We start from the raw sequence: 21,181 nt of genomic DNA on the forward strand, positions 1-21,181 counted from the left end.
GCAAAGAGTCGGACACGACTGAGCGACTTCCCTTTCCCTTTTCTTTCCTGTTTGACATATCATTCTAATCTATTGTGAACAAGTGTGGATAACTGATTGAAAGAGGACAAAACAGACTATTTCAGTATCTGTAACTGAAAATACATAGGTCTGAAGCTCAAGAGAAAGATTTAGACTTAAGATATTAGAAGCCAAAACAATGGATGAAGTCAGCAGTGGAGAGTATGTACTATGACAGCAGAACTAGGATAGAGCACTATAGAAGAGCAATATATAAGGAAGTGAAAAAAGAGAAGCCTGCAGATAGGAACAGAATAGTTGGTAGAGACTGTATATAGGGAGAAGATGGAACTAAGCAAATATAGACTTTCACGGGGAATAAAAGCTTATGGAAATCAAATGGCTTCTAGGTAATCATTAATATAAAAAGTTTTACCAGTTGGGATACTGGCAGAAAACATGTAGCATTTAAAAGGGGTAACTGAAAAGAGGTTAGTAAAGAGACTGGGATGCCAACAAAGGATGATGAAGCAACCCCAAAACTGACAGCAAACTCAGTATTATCATAACAAACTTTAAACTGAAAAGAGCTGTAGCTGTACAAGAGGGCTACTAGGCAGAGGAGCATTGCCACTGCTAAACCAAGCCAAGCGGAGAGGAAGCCAGAGGAGCGGTTGTCAAAAACCACTTTGTTCTGTCACATTCCCATTTCTTGCTAGTACCTTTCATTGGTCAAAACAGCCATAAATCAAAAGGCAGGTATCATTCAGTCTCTGCCTAGCAGAGATAAGTGTGGAAAATGAATATGGAGTGGCAAAGAGAAAATATCCAGCTTAGAGGGAATATGTCCCATATATTTCAAAATAGAAAAGTCACTCTGGCAGTTTTTGTCAAATTTCAGTGGAGGGATGGAGACAGAAAAAAGATTGCAATGAGTTGAAAGGAAACTGCAGAGTGAGAAAGAAAAAATACCAACTGTAGCTTGGCTGTGAAAGGAAAAGAGTGGTAGAACAGTAGCCAAAGGGGATGTAGGGCCAAAATATGGCTTTTTCTCTTATGATGGAAGAAATATTATCCTGTTAAATATGGATGTTAAACTAATGAGTAACAGAAATGCAGTCTAGAAAGGTAGAGAATAAAAATGTGAAGTCTTAAGTACCTATTATATGCTGTACATTGATTAGCAAGAGTTATAATATGAATGAAATATGGTCCTCTGCCCAATAAGTGTTTGCAGTTACATTATAATACCATGTAATGGTAATTACACCGTAAGACTCGAACAAAACTGTGTAATGTGTACGGTTACAGAAATACTAGCAAAGTGATAAAGGTGGCTCAGTCAGTAAAGACTCCACCTTCAATGCAGGACCCGAGTTTGATTTTTGGGTCAAAAGATCCCCAGGAGAAGGGAATGGCAACCCACTCTAGTATTCTTTCCTGGAGGATCCCATGGACAGAGGAACCTGGCAGGCTACAGTCCATGGGATCACAAAGAGTTGGACACAACTGAGTGACTAAGCATACACACACACGTGATAAAGTACAAAATTTAAAGTTGGAGAGGAGACTTAAAGGATGAGTACATATTGTCTACTAATTAAGCACAGGTTGATTTCTGGCATGTTCAGGCCTACAGTGTTGTAAAAGGCAAAGACGCCTGAGGACATAGAATTTGTTCAGAGTAACAAGACTGTAGTATATGTTGCTGGTAGGACGAGAGATTATCTAGAAATGTAGATTGAGGTCAGATGTGAATGCTTGTATTTCTAGCTAGGAAGTTTTTATTTCGCCCTATAACTAGTAGAGAGCCAATGGAGGTTTTTAAACAGAGTGACATAGTCCTCTTTATATTGGAAGATAATTGGTATGAATGTTGGAGAATGAAAAGAATGGAAAGAAACTGGAAACAAGGAGACTAGAAAAACTTAATGGGCTAATCCAAGTGACAGATCATTACTACCTAAACTAAAATAGTACTATTTTGTATAGTGAGAAAAGGAGGGCCCTCCCTGGTCATCCATTGGTTAAGACTTTGCCTTCCAGAGGGTGCAGGTTTGATCCCTGGTTGGGGAGCTAAGATTCCACATGCCTCATGGCCAAAAAAAGCAAAACAGAGGCAATATTGTAACAAATTCAATAACACTTCTAAAAAAGGAAAAGACAGATCTAATAAAGAATAAAATTATTTTGAGAGATTAGAAGGAAAAGATGAGAGAATAAGAAAAAATGAAAATGCCCTTTATGGCAGAGAAGAGACATAAACGTTTAAGAATGTTGATCAATCAGAAGTATAAGAAGTAGAGTATAAAAAATGGGAGCTGAAGAGGACCTGAGCTTACCTCCCATAATAAACAATGCAAAAATACATCCACATGTGGAACAATTCATGGAAAGCTAACTGGAAACTTGCAGAAGGACCCTTATATAACCAAGGTTGTAAGATACATGTGTAATCAGGCAGGATAGGAAGAAAGCATCAGGTAAGGGGTCTATGCCTCTAGGAGAGGACTGAAAGGAAAAGGGAGATCATGCCGGCAGACACTCACCCTAAGAAGTGAGTGAATCCAACCATAGCCTGGGCATCCCCATCCTGGAGTCCTGCACATAGGAGACAAGCCCCTTTGGCTGCTTGGAGAACCACTGAGAAGGCTAGAGAAGCCTAGACTCCACTCGAGGAGAGTGCAAGTGTTAGCTTGCCACCAGACAGGGCAGAGAGAGGTGTACCCTAGTAGCTGCCGCCATGCCACACCCCCCAGTCTGAGCCAAGTGAAGGTTACCCTGCTTACTCCAAGCCACAGCTTGGCCCTGGATCTCAGGCATTCAGGACCTGGGAAAGAGTCAATCTAAAGATCCAAAGGTGTCCTGGGGGCCAGGGATGTATTCTAGATAGAGCAGTGTTCATTGCTGGTGCTTACTCAAATAGCACCCAAGAAATAGCCCAGACTTGAATTCCCACAACCACTAGGCCAAGTTCAAGCCTAGTGCTGCTGCTGCTAAGTCACATCAGTCGTGTCCAACTCTGTGTGACCCCATAGACAGCAGCCCAACAGGCTCCCCCGTCCCTGAGATTCTCCAGGCAAGAATACTGGAGTGGGTTGCCATTTCCTTCTCCAATGCATGAAAGTGAAAAGTGAAAGTGAAGTCACTTAGTCGTGTCCGACTCTTAGCGACCCCATGGACTGTAGCCTACCAGGCTCCTCCATCCATGGGATTCTCCAGGCAAGAGTACTGGAGTGGGGTGCCATTGCCTTCTCCATAGAAGGCATTTGAAAGTGAAAGTGAAGTCATGTCCGACTCTTTGCGACCCCATGAACTGTAGCCTATCAGGCTCCTCCGTCCATGGGATTTTCCAGGCAAGAGTGCTGGAGTGGATTGCCTAGTGCAGGGAGAAGGAAAAATACACACTTAAAGGAAGCAGAACCAGCTTGAACCCAAATTTGAGGGCTTTTGCTCCCACCACTTAGGAGCAGATCTCACCCCTGACAGGACAGTGATGGCCACTGAGCATAGACGTACTGTCCCACACCCTGCACAGACTCTGAACTCCTCCATTACCAGCCATACCCTCTTTCCAATGTGGTAGAGGCCAGCATACCGTGAGGAAAGACATGACTTGCATCCACATCTAATCCAGCCCTCCCCCCAAATACATTGGGCACACACAGTCTGCATAGGGACACACCCACATAAGAACACCCCTTCAAGACTGTAATAGGTAACTGTTTCACCTAAAGTCAGAGACACAGAAAGTTAAGTAAAATAAAAGGGCAGAGGAACCTGCAACCTAAGATAGTCTACCCAGTGAGATTATCATTTAGAATAGATGAGATAAAGAACTCCTCAGACAAGCAAAAACTAAAAGAATTCAGCAATAATAAACCTACCCTAAAAGAAATGTTGAAGGGTCTTCTCAAAATGAAAAAGAAGAATCTATAGGAAAGAGAAAACCCCAATAGGAAAGACATATATAGTGGGGATTGAAGACCACTTAAATAAGCTAGCTGCTGCTGCTGCTAAGTCGCTTCAGTCGTGTCCAACTCTGTGCTACCCCAGAGAAGGCAACCCATGAGGCTCCCCTGTCCCTGGGATTCTCCAGGCAAGAACACTGGAGTGGGTTGCCATTTCCTTCTCCAATGCAGGAAAGTGAAAAGTCAAAGTGAAGTCGCTCAGTCGTGTCCGACTCTTAGTGACCCCATGGACTGTAGCCCACCAGGCTCCTCCATCCATGGGATATTCCAGGCAAGAGTACTGGAGTGGGGTGCCATTGCCTTCTCCGAAATAAGCTAGCACATAGATTAAAAGACAAAAGTTGTAAAGCAACTGTAACTACAATAAATAAATAATTACATCAGAAATACAAAATGTGGGGTAGAGTAGTAAAAAATGTAGATCTCTTAGAATGTGTTTGAATTTAAATGACTATGAGTTTAAAGCAAGTAGACATAATTAAGGTTTAACGTATATGAACACCATGGTAACCACAAATAGATACACAACAATCAAAAAGCATGGAACTCAAGCATACTACAAAAGAAAATCATCAAGCCAGGAAAAGAGAGAGACAAAAAGAGAGAAAAATGACAAAACAACTGGAAAACAAGTAATAAATTGGTAATAAGTATATACCTATTAATAAATTACTTTACATATCACTGGATTAATGCTTCAATCAAAAGACACAGCTAGCTAATTGGATTTTAAAAAAGACCCTTCTATATGCTGCCTACAAGAGATTCATTTAAGGCAAAAGATACAAACTGAAAGTGAGGAGACAGAAAAGTATATTTTATGCAAATGGAGATGACAAAACAAAGGCTTAATGAAAGACAAAAAGAGTACTATGTAATGATAAAAAGAGATCAGTACAAGAAGAGGATATGTACTGTTTAACATATACATACCCAATACAGTAGCACCTAACTGTATAAACACTAACAAACATAAAAGGAGAAATTGACAGTAGTGCAGTAATTACAGGAGACTTTAACACCCCACAGATATCAATGAACAGATCATCCAGAAAGAAAATCAATAAGGCAGTTGTGGTAAAGTAATTCTTTGCCACCCCATGAACTGCAGCATGCCAGGCTTTCCTGTCCTTCACTATCTCCTGGAGTTTGCTCAAATTCATGTCTATTGAGACAGTGATACTATCTAACCATCTCATCCTTTGCCACCCTCTTCTTCTTTTGCCTTCTTCTTTCCCAGCATCAGGGTCTTTTCCAATGAGTCAGCTCTTTGCATCAGGTGGTCAAAGTATTGGAGCTTCAGCATCAGTCCTTCAAATGAATATTCCAGGTTGATTTCCTTTAGGATTGACTGGTTTGGTCTCTTTGCAGTCCAAGGGGCTTCTCTGATGGCTTAGACTGTACAGAATCCACCTGCAATGCAGGAGATCCGGGTTTGATCCCTGGGCAAGGAAGATCTCCTGGTTAAGGGAATGACTACCTACTCCACTATTCTTGCCTGGTGAATTCCATGGACAGGGTAGCCTGGTGGGTAACAGTCCATCCAGTCTCAAAGAGTCAGACATGACTGAACAACTAACATATATCACATACTAGGTCTCAAAACAAGACTCAACAAATTTAAGAGGATAGAAATTATATCAAGCTTTTTCTTTTATAACCTCAAGGGTATGAAACTAGAAATCAACTACAGAAAGAAAAACAGAAAAGAATAAACATGTGGAGACTATACAACATGCTACTGAAAAAAAAAAAAGAGAGGGTAACGAATAAATCAAAGAGTAAATCAGAAAATATCTCAAAACAAATGAAATGGGAAGCAAAACTTTCCAATTTATGTGATACAGAAAAAGCAGTTCTAAGAGGGAAGGTCATAGCAATACAATCCTTCCTCAAGAAATAAGAAAAAATCTCAAAACAACCTAACCTATCACCTAAAAGAATTAGAAAAAGAAAAAAGTCCAAAGTTAGCAGAAGAAAGGAAATAATGATATCACATACATGTGGAATCTGAAAAATAATAGGAATGAATCTATTGATGTATACAAAACAGAAACCAACTCACAGGCATTGAAAACAAACTTATGGTTGTCAAAGGGGAAAGGAGGGATAAATTATGGGATTAACAGATGCAAACCACTTATATATAAAATAAACAAGCAAAAAGGATTTATTGCATAGCATAAGGAACTATAGTTAATATCTGTAATAATCTATAATAAAAATAATCTGAAAAATATATATATATATAACTGAATCACTTTACTGTACACCTAATACCATACTTTAAATCAACTGTGCTTCAATTTTTTAAAAAGTCATTTCCTAGGAGAGAAAAAAACAGTAGAAAAAAATGAACGAAACCAAGAGCTAGTTTTTTGAAAAATAAACAGGCTCACCAAGAAGAAAAGAGAGAGGATCCAAGTAAAATAAGAAAATAAAGAGGATAAATTACAACCAATACCACAGAGATACAAAAAAAATCATAAGAGTACTATGAACAGTTTATATGCCAATAGATTGGACAGCCTACAAGAAGTGGACAAATTTCTTGAAACATACAGCTGCCAAGACAGTCAAGAAGAAATAGACAGTTTGAACAGAAGACCATTCACTAGACGTGAAGTTGAATTTTTTAAAAAAGAAAAATGCCCAGCAAACAAAATTCAGAACAGGACAGCTTTGCAGGGCAATTCTACTGAATGTATAAAGAAGAATTAATACCTGTCCTAATCAAACTATTTCATAAACTTGAAGAGTTTATTAGAATACTCCCAAATTCATCCTACAAGATGATCCTTACCCTGATACCAAAATGAGGCAAAGACACTACAAAAAAAGAAAAAATTATAGGCCAATATTTTTGATGAATATAGATGCAGAAATCTTCAACAAAATGTTAGCAAACTAAGTCCAACAATACGTAAAAATAATTATACATCATGATCAAGTTGAATTTATTCCAGGGTCACAAGGATGGTTTGAGATACATAAATCAATCGATTTGATAAACCATATTAACAAAAAGAAAGAAAAATTATGTGATTGTCTCAATAGATAACAGAGAAAAACAGAAAAAATTCAGTGTCTATTTATGATAAAAAGCCCTCATCAAAGTGTGTATAGAGGGAACATATCTCAGCATAATGAAGGCCATTTTATGACAAATCCAATAGCCCACATCATATTCAATTGTGAAAATTTTTTAAATTTTCCTTTAAAATCAAGGACAAGACAAGAATGTCCACTTTCACTGCTTCTATTTAACATAGTGTTGGAATTCCTAACCACAGAAACAGCAATAAAAGGAATCCAAATTTGAAGATGAAGAGGTAAAACTCGCTCTGCAGATGACATAACACTCTATATAGAGAACTTCTATAGTCTCCACCCAAGAACTATTAATATTAGAAACTAATGAATTTAGCAAGGTTGTGGGATATAAGAATAATATGCAGAAATCTATTGTCTTTTATACACTAATAATGAAATATCAGAAATATAAAGTAAACAATCCTGTTTAAAATCACATCAAAAAATAAAATACCTAGGAGTAAACTTAGCCAAGAGAATAAAAGGCCTGTACTCTGAAAACTGTAAAACCTGATGAAGGAAATTGAAGATGATTCAAAGAAATGTAAAGATATTCCATGCTATTGAATTGGAGGGAGTAATATCATTAAAACGGACATACTACCCAAAGCAATCTACAGAGTTAATGCAATCTCTATCAAAATACCTATAACATTTTTTCACAGATCTAAAACAAATAATACTACAATTTATATGGAATCACAAAACATCCAGAAATGACAAATCCTGAGAATAAAGAACAAAGCTGGAGATATAACCCTCTCAGACTTGTGACTATACTACAAAGCTCCAGTAATCAAAACAGTAGCGTTATTGGCACAACAGACACATTGACTAATGAAACTGAATAGAGAACCCAGTAATAAACCCACACACTTACAGTCAGTTAACCTATGACAAAGGTGACAAGAATACACAATAGAGAAAAGACAAGCTGTCCAGAAAACTGGACAGCTACATGTAACAGAACGAAGTTAGAACATTCTCTAACACAGTGTACAAAAGTAAAAACTCAAATGGATTAAAGACATAAATGTAGTATGAGAAACTATAAAACTCCTAGAAGAAAACATAAGCATAACACGCTTTGACATAAATCATAGCAATTTTTTTTGAATCTGTCTCTTAAGTCAGTGGAAATAAGAGCAAAAATAAACCAATATGATCTAATTAAATGCAAAAGCTTTTGCACAACAAAGGAAACCATCAACAAAATGATAACTTTTTAAAAATTGGAGAAAATATTTGTAAATGATATAACTGAAAAGGGGCTAATAGCCAAAATACATAAACAGTTCAGTTTAATACTTAGAATCGCATCCCAGTTTTCCAGATGATTGGATTAAGATGTGTTATGTATATGGTGGAATATTATTCAGCCATAAAGAAGAATAAAATTCTACCATTTGCAGCAGCAGGGATGGACCTAGAGAATACAGTGCTTAGTGAAATAAGTCAAACAAAAGCAGGTATTATATATCACTTACATGTGGAATCTAAAAATACATATAAAGGTACATGCAAAACAGACATACATATATAGAAACAAACTTGTGGTTGCCAGAGAGAGGGGGAAGGACAAATTAGAGATATGGGATTAACAGATACAAACTACTATATATAAAATAGATAAATGGGACTTCCCTGGTATTCAGTGGTTAAGACTCCCTTAAACTGCAGGGAGCCCAGGTTCCATCCCTGGTGAGGGAACTAAGAACCTGCATGCTGTGTAAATCAAAAAAATAATAACAAAATAAAATAGATAAGCAACAAGAATATACTGTATAGTATAGAAAACTATGCCCTTTATCTTACAGTAACCTATAATTGAGTATAACCTGCAAAAATACTGAATCAGGTGCTGTATACATGAATTTAACGTAATAATGTAAATCATCAAAGAATAAATTAAAGAATAAGAATAATGTGATAAGTTTCATATAGAATAAAGTATCTCTTGATATAAAAATAATTGGAGTATGGAGAGGATAGTGCAGGAAAATCAAGAGATATTCAAGCAATGAGTTTAAAAGGACTTATGTTAAAAGAGTGGTAGTGAAATACAAAAGAAAGACAGAAGAAAAATATTTCGTGGAAAGACTGTATTATAGCTTTGGTGTATAGTGGAATAAAGAAAATGAAAGAAGTAAAAAAATCAAAAGAGGGTGAAATTTTGAATCTTGATCATTGAGGGAATTTCCTGACTTTAAAAATTATAAAGAATGTAATAAAAGTGTATAGGTTTAACAAGATATTATTAAACTTCATTTGAGCTTTCTGAATTTAGAGAGTAAATATCCAAGTAGAAATGTATAAAAACAGTTGAACGTACGATGAAACAAGAGCTCAAGGCTATATCAATAAATTTTAAAATCATGATTGTATATGTCATTGCTCAATTTTTATGTGTAGTTATGCCTGCCCCACCAAACTGTAATATTGTAGAGAACAATAGCTTAATCTCGCTCATGCAGATATTCCCTGTGATGCTTAGTTCAGTGCTGTGCATGTTGGAAATATTCAACAAATACTTTAAACAGAGAAACATCACTGGCATTATGAAAACTCAGAGGATATAAACATGACCTGAAGCTTAATAAATGAGGAAGATATTTATCAGAGACATTGAGAGGGAACTCCGGAAAGATGGAACAAATAGTATGTGAAAAAGAACAAAGGTATAAAAGGATGTGCTGTATTAAGAGAGCTGAAAGAGGTGGTTCATTTTGTTCATTTTAATTTTTATTTTATATCGGAGCATAGTTGATTAACAGTGTTGTGTTAGTTTCAGGTATATTGCAAAGTGATTCAGTTATGTATATATACATGTATCTATTTTTCAAATTCTTTCCCCATTTAGGTTATTACAGAATATTGAGCAGTGTTCCCTGTGCTATACAGTAGATTTTTGTTGGTTATCTATTTTAAATATAGCAGTGTGTACATGTCAATCCCAAACTCCCAATCTATCTCTTCCCTTCTGGTAACTATAAGTCTGTGGTAATTTATTTTGACTAATGTGTACATTGAGAAATTGTAGACAGATAGGTTGTTTAGAAAGGAAGCCATGAATTAAGACATGAAGAGCTTTGTTAAGGAATTTGTCCTAAAAGCAGTTACTGAGAGATTTTAAGCAAGCATATAACATTTATATTTTAGGAATATTGTCAGGTTGAGGAAGAATATAGTAAGACTAAAGGTTGAAAAATCAGACAAAATGGTAGTTTAGTTAATGAAAACAAAGACTTATGAAGACCTACTTAGTAGGTAGAATCAACATGATTTGGTAACTTTTTAAGAACCAAAAGGTGAATGGGAGGAATCAAGAATGACTGTGGAGAATGGATTTGGTTAGTTAATGGATAATGATTTATCAAAATAAGGACTGTTCAGGACAAAGTGGTTTAAGGGAGAGAGTAACTGGAAGGATGATGACAAATTGTGAGTTTGAGACACTTATGAGCTATTCTGGAGTCAATTTCTCATTGGTAAGATGTCTGGGCCATGAATGTAGGTATGATAGTTGTCAATGAATGGATAAGTTAAAGCCATAGTTCAGTCCCTGGTGGCTCAGATGGTAAAGAATCTGCCTGCAGTGCAGGATACCCAGGTTTGATCCATGGGTTGGGAAGGTCCCCTAGAGAAGGGAATGGCAACCCACTCCAGTATTCTTGCCTGGAGAATTCCATGGACAGATGAGCCTGGTGGGCTATAGTGCATGGGGTCACAAAGAGTCAGACACAACTGAGTGACTAACACTTTAGTACCCACTAGTGGTGGTCTTGGTTCAGCTGAACACTCAAACTCATGACTGCAGTAGACCAGGTTTGACCTCAATTAGAAGACATAAAACACTGCATACCAACAGGCAACATTCTTAAGTAGGCGGAATCCTCATGGCATGCTGCGAAATAGTTAAAGGGCTCATCTTTGCTATCCCCCTCTTCCCACAATGCAAAGACAACCTGGGTTAGAAATCCTCTGTTCTAAACAGGAGCCAATATTTCTTGTAATGACTATATGAATAGCTTCCATGCAAGCGATATGTTCAGTTTTAAGAATTACCACACTTGGGGAAACCCAAAGCTATAGCTTCCTACCAGTCCTTCCTATAAGTCCTTCCTATGGCTTATTCACAGTCCTGTCAGTACAGACAGTTTATCCATGAAGGGTCATTTTTTATATCTGTGTGCCTGAAACACAGTCCTAGTTCTGCTAATAATCCAGGGGACAGAGATAAAGAGTTAACCCAGAGTTGAATTGGTCCACAGAGGATGGATTAACCCTTCACTTACATACAGATACAGATAAGATCACACAGACAATATGAATAAGATTACACAGAGAATATGGATAGACAAGCAGAGGCTTGCATAACTCTCAAAAAATCTAGCATATCCAAGCAAAGAAAGAGGAGCTCAAGAAAGAGCCTGAGGAGGAACAACAGAGAAGTTACAAAATATCCAGGAACATATGATAATATGAAAACCGAGGGAATTAAAGTCAAGAAAGATGGTGGTCAAGAAGTGTCTCTTTTTGCAGTTAGGTCAATTAGTTAATCACTAGCAAAAGCAGTACATTGGAATGGTAGAGACAGAAGCCAGACAGCAGTAGATTAAGAAACAAATGGAAGCTGAGGCAGTGAACACAGTGTGATTTTAGAGTACTCACTGGAAATTTTTGTCTCAAAAAGGAAGATGACAGACAATTAGAGGGGGTTTAGGGTCCAGGGGAATTTAGAGGAATAAAAAATTTCCAGTAATTTAGTATGGAAGTAATGTGCATTTTTATATACAGGTTTTCTGCTCTACTAGATTTATTTTTCTGTGTATTATTATCCTGATAACATCAACTATTTTCAATCAAAAAAACTTTTGCACAAGGAATAAAAGGATAGACATTTTTGTTCAACAGTATACACTTTCTAAAGTCTTAGAAGAGATAACACATCAGACAACTTTGATTTCACTGTAGCAAACAAACATGTAGTTATTGTTATACCAAATCTGTGCTAGGACCATTGTACCAGTTTTCTTTTACAAGAAATTATTTCCATTCTAAACTAGAATACATAGTTTTCAGTTATTGTTGTAATATACTATTATTACTATGACTTCATGATGTCTATATCTCTATATACACATACATAAATTTTATGTATTTGGAATACAACAAATGTATACAATTTATAGAGAGAACACCCTTGTTTACTTATTATAAAGTTAAGCTGCTCTCCACAGATAACTGACAGTATTAAAATAATGTATGTGAAAATGCTTTATAAACTATAAAGATGCTGTACTACAAATGTGAAAGCTTGGAATATTAAAGATCAGGTGTTAAGTTCATAGAAATATTTATATGTACTAGGATTAAAAATGTAATTAGGCTACAAATACTTATATGTGGTTATCACATTAAAAATACATTTTCTGTACAATATAAACCTAAAATGTGTTAAACAATAAGGTAATACCAAGAAACGGGCCTTCCAAATAAGGGGAGATATATCTGTACTCACAAATGATTGTTCTAATGTAGAAAATATTAGTGGTAGATAAAAATAATTTAAGATGCTGTAATGTGATAATCTAAAGGAGAGAAGAATTGTATTAAAAATGGAAGGCATTCAGTGCTTAAGCCTCAAGAAAAATAAGACTTATGTCCATATGAAAATAAAAACTATTTCAAGAAATAATGAGATATAAGAAATGACTAATAAAAATAAAAGCCTTCCATCACAACCAAATCCTTATCACAAAGATAATATACTTGACCCTTTTGGTAGACATAGAGCAAAAGAAACTACATTTTCCCCATATTTTTATACTTTAAGATAATGTTGTTAGATATCTATCTCCAATATCCATGTATTTGTGGTGAGACAGTTGATCCTGAACCACAGGCTACCTACCCTGAGAAATCTGACTAAAGCTGAGCAGTGATCTGTTTGACCTCTATTTGCCCTTTGTGTCATCACTTTCAACCAGATTTTCTAGCCCATATTCATTATCTGTATGACTGTCAGACTTCTGAGAGGTGAAAATACTGTTAAAGGGCAAGGAATGAGAAAAGGGGAACCTGAATAAGTAACCTATGTACATTTCTCAACTCATGAGAGGACACTGGTTGGTCAGAAGGACGTAATGCATGGACCCTCAGAACAAAGCATAGCATGAACATAGAGGGAGCCCAATACAGCGAAAAACCATCTTAATAAGGCTGTCTCTCTACTTCCTGTTCAAATGCTTTTCCACCTATGCAGATCCATTCCTGCCTGTCCAGCTACCTCCACACCTGATCCCCACTTACCTAATAAGCTATCTCCCTTCAGAGCCCCATTGCTATCCCACCATTCCCAAATTCTTCCTAGCTATCCAACCGTTTCTTCCACCTGCCAGCCTGTCCATCCATCTGTCCCCTCTGCTCTTCCAAAGAACTTCTTAGCAGCCCCGTTACCATCCTACCCGATCAAGTATCTTCCTCGCCCACCAGCTTCAGTTACTTCTAGCTTTCCTGGCAGGTTCCCTCATCTGCCAACCCCAATTCCTTCTGGCCCACCTGACCATTTACCCCACCCACCCCGAGGTTCACCAGTCATTTCTGATTCAGACTCACAGAGCAAGTTGTTTTATAAAACTTTCAGATCCGAACATTCTCTTCCAGCACAGCATTCAACCCCAACAACTCTAATGCCTGCCCTTGGCCGTCGTTCCCTTCCAGCTCGACTGACTGTTCCTCCAACCCCTTTGGAAGGTTTTCCTGTTTTGAAGCCTTCCTGTTTAGCCAGTCATCCCCCTCATCAAACAGTCCCCACTCTTTCTGCTGTCACTCCGTTGCCTGAACATCCTGCTCAGTTAGATCCTTTTCCATCAGTCCAGCAATCTGTCCCACCAACCATAGCATTGTCAAATCTTCCCCAGGCCTTTGTAGGTCATCCGTCTGTGTCAGTTCTGTCCAATCTGCCTCCCTGTAATTCTCCATCCTCCTCTTTGTCTTCACCTTCTAATTCCATATCCTCTTCTTCATCCTCTCTACAGCTTTCTTCCTCTTCGTCTGTTCTTTCCTCCTCTCCTTCACCTTCCCCTACTACCTCTCCATTCTTACCTCTTTTGTCTATCCCTCTTTTTTCCTCTCCTTTGTATTCATCTCCCTCTCCATATTTGCCTTCAGCAAATTTAGATTTCCCCTCTCCTATTCCTTCTGTTTCTTCTTCTTTTATGATTTCTTCTTCCTTTCCCCCTGTGCTTCACTCTTCCTGTCTTTCTGCCTCTCCATCTCCTTTTATTCCTATACATTCCTTCAATCCTCCTCACTGGGGGAAGAAAGTAGAGAAGAGAAGAGAAGCAAGAGAAGCAAGAAAGAAATAGAGAAGAAAAAGTTGAGAGACGACAACTTAAAAGGTAAATAAATTTAGTTTATTAGATATTTCTGTAGATTTAGCAATACTTCATTTGGGAAGGGTGCCTGAAAGGGAAGGAATATGTAAGAGAAACGTAATCTCAGTGTTCAGGAACTTAGATACCTTTTTGCTCTCCTTGATCTCTCTGTGGTTGCAAAACGATAGTCAGGAATCTAGTAATCATTGACTTTGACTATTCCAGTCTGTCCAAATAAAGATATATATGGGTATTGGAGATAGATATATGTCACATGTGGCCACAAGTCACTTTTCAAAGTATTTTAATCCTCATTGAATTGAGGATAATTCAAGTGAATTGGGGATAAATACCCTTGGGATTCATACCGCCAGCCCTAATGCAATAGCAGTCAGCTTTTGATATACTTTCATCTCTCACCCACCCCCAAAAAATTTTCCTTTTTTCTTTTTATTTTCACTTTGTTCATATACTGAAGTGTAACATGCTGTAAGTTTCTAGAAGATGCAAAATTCTGAAACAGGATGATATCATCCACTGATAATTTGGAGCTGGCACTTTAACACACTAAAAATAGACTCTGCTTTAAAGGTGCCCCCTCTGTGCCATGAAAACAATGCTTATATTTGTGGTACAACTGAGAAAAATATGTTAGTATCCTCCAAACCTAGTAAAGTTAGATGGAATCCAAGTTTCCAAACGTATTAAAGTTAGATGGAAATTCCAGTCTACCCTGACAAGAAATTTTCATATTTTCTAACTGCTTGAATCTTCAACCAACTCTATTAGGGTTATAGGGATAGCACCATCTATGATATCAACTCAGAACTAAGGGTAGTGCAGCATATTATTATCCAGATAGGGATGCTCTTAAAGAACTGAGGACTGACTCTGTACATCTATAGTAATTACTTCAATATCTATCCCAAATAGTAGAGGAATAGGATTTAATAAACAAAGCCATGAAAAATTGGGCATTCCTACATGAAGATGGAATGCTTTATTGACACTATAATCCCACATCCATTTTTATTCTATTATTGATTCCTTTAAATTCCCATTCTAATATATCTATGTATTTCTCCAATATCCTTATATATGATTATCTGGACACACACAAACACATATTACATGATATGTCATTTGTATGTTAACTTTATTTAAGTATACTAAACATTTTTTATGTGTGGTTCACAGAGCTATAGATAATGACTTGCCTTCATCATTGTCAAAAAATGATCATAAGCATCAGAAATATCTCATATCCAAAATCAATTGTGGTCAAGAAATGGAAAACAGCAAGGCAAACTTGACTACTAACAAAGATGCATTCCAGCTTAAACTGGAGGAAACGCAGAAACTCCTAGAAGATCAGCATCTAAGCAGTTTGCAAGTATGAAACTCTAAATACATTATTAATATTTTAATATCTAACAATAATTCTGTCCCATTTTTGCATTGTTATCCACTAAAGAAATATATAACACTAGCCAACGGTATGTTTGGATGAATCAGCACAGATTCATCACAGATACTAATGAGAGAAGGTTTTAATAGCTTTTTGCTCCAATTTTCTCTGTGCTGCTATTCTTCTTTTTCCACATCTCATACATAGAAAAATATGCTTTATGAATGTTATTTTTTGAAAAATATGAAAGTTATTTAAAAGTATAATGTATCTTAAGTATCATTATAGATTGGATTATAAAATACAAATTGAAAATTATAATACATGTGGCTATTAAGTTCTTGATAAATAAATGGCATAATTAGCTAGAAATGGTGTTTCTCTTCTCTCTAATATGGTGTTTACTTCAGTTTTTCCTACAAATGAGTATGGATTTCATACTAAACTTCCTGAAATGTTCATGCACTTTATTTTTTATGAGTAATTGCCCACATTTATAAGATTGTCAGTATGCTGATATCAAGGTTAAATTTGTAATCTTGGCCTAGTTTATCCAGTAACTGAGCAATTGTGGCAAGGCTAGAAAAGCAAAACAGGAGACTTCATCTGGCTATGAAGAAGTGCCGTCCTGCCACACACAACTATAATTCGGAATAAAATATATGAAACAGTTATTTTTAAACTGTGCAGAACAGGTAATATAAGAGATGGTCTTGAATAAAGGGAAACAAATGAGGTAAGCCCTATGATCATATAGGCTTTTTGCCTGGACATATCCTCCTGACAGGTCTCGGAAAAAATCCATAGGTATTTTAACTACCTGTCAAAAAAAGAAACACTCTTTTAAAGAAGACTGAAATTTAGACATACAGCATAATGTTCCTAATGTCCAACACTCAGAACTCACTAGGTATGAAAAAGCAGAAAGCTATATGACCCATAACCAGGAGAAAAAATAGTCAATATAATCATAAATGACAGAGATAATTATCAGGCAAGAGTTTAAAGTAACTTTTACAAATGTGTTCAGAGAATTAAAGAAAAGTGAACATAATGAGAATGAAATTTTTGGAGGAACCAAATAGAATTTCTAGATCTGAAAAACATATTACCTGAAATTAAAATTATACTAGTTGGACTTATCAATGAAGGCTCTATAGACAAAAGGATCAGTGGACAGAAATCATCCAGTCTGAAGCATTGGGAGAAAAAAGTCAGAAAAAATATATTTAACAAAACTTAGTGACATGAGGGACAATATCTAAATCTAACATTCATTTAATTAATCTCACAAAGAGGAGAGGGAACATTTAAAGAAACAGTGGCTGGGAATGTTTCAAGTTTGATGAAACTGCAAATCCATAAATTAAAGAAGCTCAACAAACTCCAGGATAAGTAAGTATACACTCATATGTATGTGCACACAGCCCATCACAAAAAAAACCTTATCAAAATTAAATTAAGCTAAAGTGAGTAAAAGATGTATTACATGCAAGTTAACAAAGGTAAGATGAACCACACTAATTTCAGGCCAGAAGACAGTGAAACATTTTCAAAGTTCTGACAAGTAAAAAAAAAAACTACCAACCTATAAGCTATATTTAACTAAAATGTCCTTCTGATATGAAAGCCAAATAGGCATTCATATTCAAATGAGCAACAGCTGAACACAACAGTATCTGCAATAAAAGATCCTCTGGAAAGTCTTTCAGGCAGAATGAAAATGATACCAAATGAAAACTCAGATCTATATAGTAACAAAAAACAGATTAGTAGTTGTCAGTGGTGGGTAGGTATTTACTACAAAGAAGCATGAGGGAACTTTCAACAGATGCTGCTGCTGCTAGGTCGCTTCAGTCGTGACCAACTCTGTGCGACCCCATAGACGGCAGCCCACCAGGCTCCCCCATCCCTGGGATTCTCCAGGCAAGAACACTGGAGTGGGTTGCCATTTCCTTCTCCAATTCATGAAAGTGAAAAGTCAAAGTGAAATCGCTCAGTCATGTCCGACTCTCAGCGACCGCATGGACTGCAGCCTACCAGGCTCCTCCATCCATGGGATTTTCCAGGCAAGAGTACTGGAGTAGGGTGCTGTTGCCTTCTCCATTCAACAGATGGAAAGTTCTTAAAGATTTCAGGATGACAGTTATGGGTAAATAATTTGTCAAAACCTATCAAACTATACATTTAAAATATGATAATTTAGGGACTCCCTGGTGGTCCAGTGGTAGAGACTTCACCTTCCTATGAAGGAGTGTAGGTTCAGTCCCTAATGAGGAAGCTAAGATACCACATGCCTCATGGCCAAAAAATCAAAATATAAAACAATATTGTAAAATTCAGTAAAGATTTTTTTTAAATAGTCCACATCAAAAAAATATGACACAAATATGTAAATATATTAGGTAACACTGTTATTTATTTCTCTTAACATAATTTAAGTTGTAGCTATACCATTGGAAATATTTTTGAAATAATGTATATTCACATTGCTTGTATTTTGTTTTTTAAAGTTTGTATACATCATGTGTGTATTTTTGGTTTGAAATAAGGTGCTATTGTAATTTTTCTTGGCATTTTGTACATAAATTTTTTGAAGAAATGGTAACTTCTCAAAGATGTGAATAAATACGTTTTATATTTAAAAATAATAAATTATTTGATTATTACTAGTTTCACTCCATTCAGTTCAGTTCAGTGGCTCAGTCGTGTCTGACTCTCTGCGACTCCATGGACCGCAGCACACCAGGCCTCCCTGTCCATCACCAACTCCCAAAGTTTACCCAAACTCATGTCCATTGAGTCAGTGATGCCATCCAGCCATCTCATCCTCTGTCGTCCCCTTCTCTTCCCACCCTCAATCTTTCCAAGCATCAGGGTCTTTTCAAATGAGTCAGCTCTTCGCATCAGGTGGCCAATGTATTGGAGTTTCAGCTTCAACATCAGTCCTTCCAGTAAACACTCAGGACTGATCTCCTTTAGGATGGACCAGTTGGATCTCCATGCAGTCCAAGGGACTCTCAAGAATCTTCTCCAACACCACAGTTCAAAAGCATCAATTCTTCAGTGCTCAGCTTTCTTTATAGTCCAACTCTCACATCCATACATGACTACTGGAAAAACCATAGCCTTGCCTAGATGGACTTTTGTTGGCAAAGTAATGTCTCTGCTTTTTAATATCCTGTCTAGGTTGGTCATAACTTTCCTTCCAAGGAGTAAGCATCTTTTAATTTCACAGCTGCAGTCACCATCTGCAGTGATTTTGGAGCCCCCCAAAATAAAGTCAGCTGCTGTTTCCACTGTTTCCCCATCTATTTGCCATAAAGTGATGGGACCAGATGCCACAATCTTAGTTTTCTGAATGTTAAGCTTTAAGCCAACTTCTATGTTATGAAATTTTACTCCATAAACATACAATAACAACCAAAAAATGAGTGCATTTTACTGTAGATAAGTATATCTCAATACAGTTGATTTAAAAATTAAAAGACAAAGCATGTTAAGTCTGCTGCTACTGCTACTGCTGCTAAGTCTCTTCAGTCGTGTCCGATTCTGTGCGACCCCATAGACAGCAGCCCACCAGGCTCCCCCATCCCTGGGATTCTCCAGGCAAGAACACTGGAGTAGGTTGCCATTTCCTTCTCCAAGGCATGAAAGTGAAAAGTGAAAGTGAAGTCACTCAGTCGTGTCCAACTCTTAGCGACCCCATGGACTGCAGCCTACCAGGCTCCTCTGTCCATGGGATATTCCAGATAAGAGTACTGGAGTGGGGTGCCATTGCCTTCTCCAATGTTAAGTCTAGTACAATTTATATCAGTAACTTACAAGCAAAGCTTGAAGCTGATCACAATGTTTCTTTTTTTTTTTTTAGTGATAAGAAAAATTCTGAGAAAAAAAGTTTGATTTAGTGAAAAATTCTGAGAAAAAAAAAGAGTTTGCTGAACTTCTTTTTAGGTGCTTTGGGAAATGAAGCAACCACAGACCTAGGCAAAGAGAAATGTTAAAGCCACAGACATCATACTTATGTCTAAAAGGACCTTCTAATCCAGATTTCTATATCTCATTAGATGCAGTCTCGATGAAATTCTTGTTAGAGTCATAGAGCTTTTAGGAGCCTCATTATCAATTAAAATAACTGTTCCAAAAGCAGACATTGAAGGAGCTGTGCTTTGCTTTGTTTGAGTTAGGTTGAAGGAAGTAACAGGTAATAAAGGCTAGTAATATCAAACTCTAATAAACCATTTGCAAAACATTTACAGTAGTATATCAATAAGTACTAACTATACAAACTAAAATATTTTTAATCTGTAACTGACTTCTTTGGTTTCTCAGTTTATTTTCAGGGCTAAAAAAATACTAAATTTTTGTTTAATATCAGAATATTTAAATTTTCTAAAATTTGTGTAAATTTATTTCTACATATGTTATGCTGATTAATGCTTTTTAAATATCTGTGTTATATGTGTGAAATTAGAAATAGTTATAAACATTGACTATACCATCACTGCAGATGGTGACTGCAACCACAAATTTCCAAGGAAGCCTGGCTTCAACAATACATGAACCAAGAACTTTTAGATGTTCAAGCTGGATTTAGAAAAGACAGGTAAACCAGGGATCAAATTGCCATCATCTGTTCGATCACAGAAAAAGCAAGAGAATTCCAGAAAAACATCTACTTCTGCTTCATTGACTATACTAAAGCCTTTGACTGTGTAGATCACAACAAACTGGAAAATTCTGGAAGAGATGGGAGTACCAGAGCACCTTACCTGCCTCCTGAGAAACCTGTTTGCAGGTCAAGAAGTAACAGTTAGAAACAGACATGGAACAAGGACTGGTTCCAAATTGGGAAAGGAGTATGTCAAGGCTGTATATTGTCACCCTACTTATTTAACTTCTGTGCAGAGTACATCATTGGAAATGCCGGGCTGGAGGAAGCTGGAATCAAGATTGCTGAGAGAAATATCAGATGACACTACCCTTATGGCAGAAAACAAAGAGGAACTAAAGAGCCTCTCAATGAAGGTGAAAGAGGAGAGTGAAAAAGCTGGCTTAAAATGCAACATTGAAAAAACGAAGATCATGGCATCCAGTCCCATCACTTCATGGCAAATAGATGGGGAAACAATGGAAACAGTGACAGACTTTATTTTCTTGGGCTCCAAAATCACTACAGATGGTGACTGCAGCCACGAAATTGAAAGATGCTTTCTCTTTGGAAGGAAACCTATGACAAACCTAGGCAGCATATTAAAAAGCAGAGACATTATTTTGGCAACTAAGGTTCATCTGGTCAAAGCTATGGTTTTGCCATTAGTCATGTATGC

General features: G+C 36.8%; 1 protein-coding gene across 5 annotated transcripts in view; it reads left to right on the forward strand.

Moving 5' to 3' along the window:
• CEP126 (centrosomal protein 126) overlaps positions 1-21,181 on the forward strand; it is a 116,024-nt gene that overhangs the window by 60,092 nt on the left and 34,751 nt on the right. For 3 of the 5 annotated variants that reach the window (XM_070384317.1, XM_014476793.2, XM_070384318.1), the window contains exon 5: positions 15,641-15,836. In XM_070384317.1, the coding sequence (XP_070240418.1) occupies positions 15,641-15,836 (196 nt within the window). Of the gene's footprint in view, positions 1-13,329; positions 14,468-15,640; positions 15,837-21,181 lie in introns of all 5 variants that reach the window. The other 2 variants (XM_070384320.1, XM_070384319.1) reach the window with 2 other exon arrangements.

Source organism: Bos mutus, chromosome 15 (assembly GCF_027580195.1).
Source record: "Bos mutus isolate GX-2022 chromosome 15, NWIPB_WYAK_1.1, whole genome shotgun sequence".
Lineage (NCBI taxonomy): Eukaryota > Metazoa > Chordata > Mammalia > Artiodactyla > Bovidae > Bos > Bos mutus.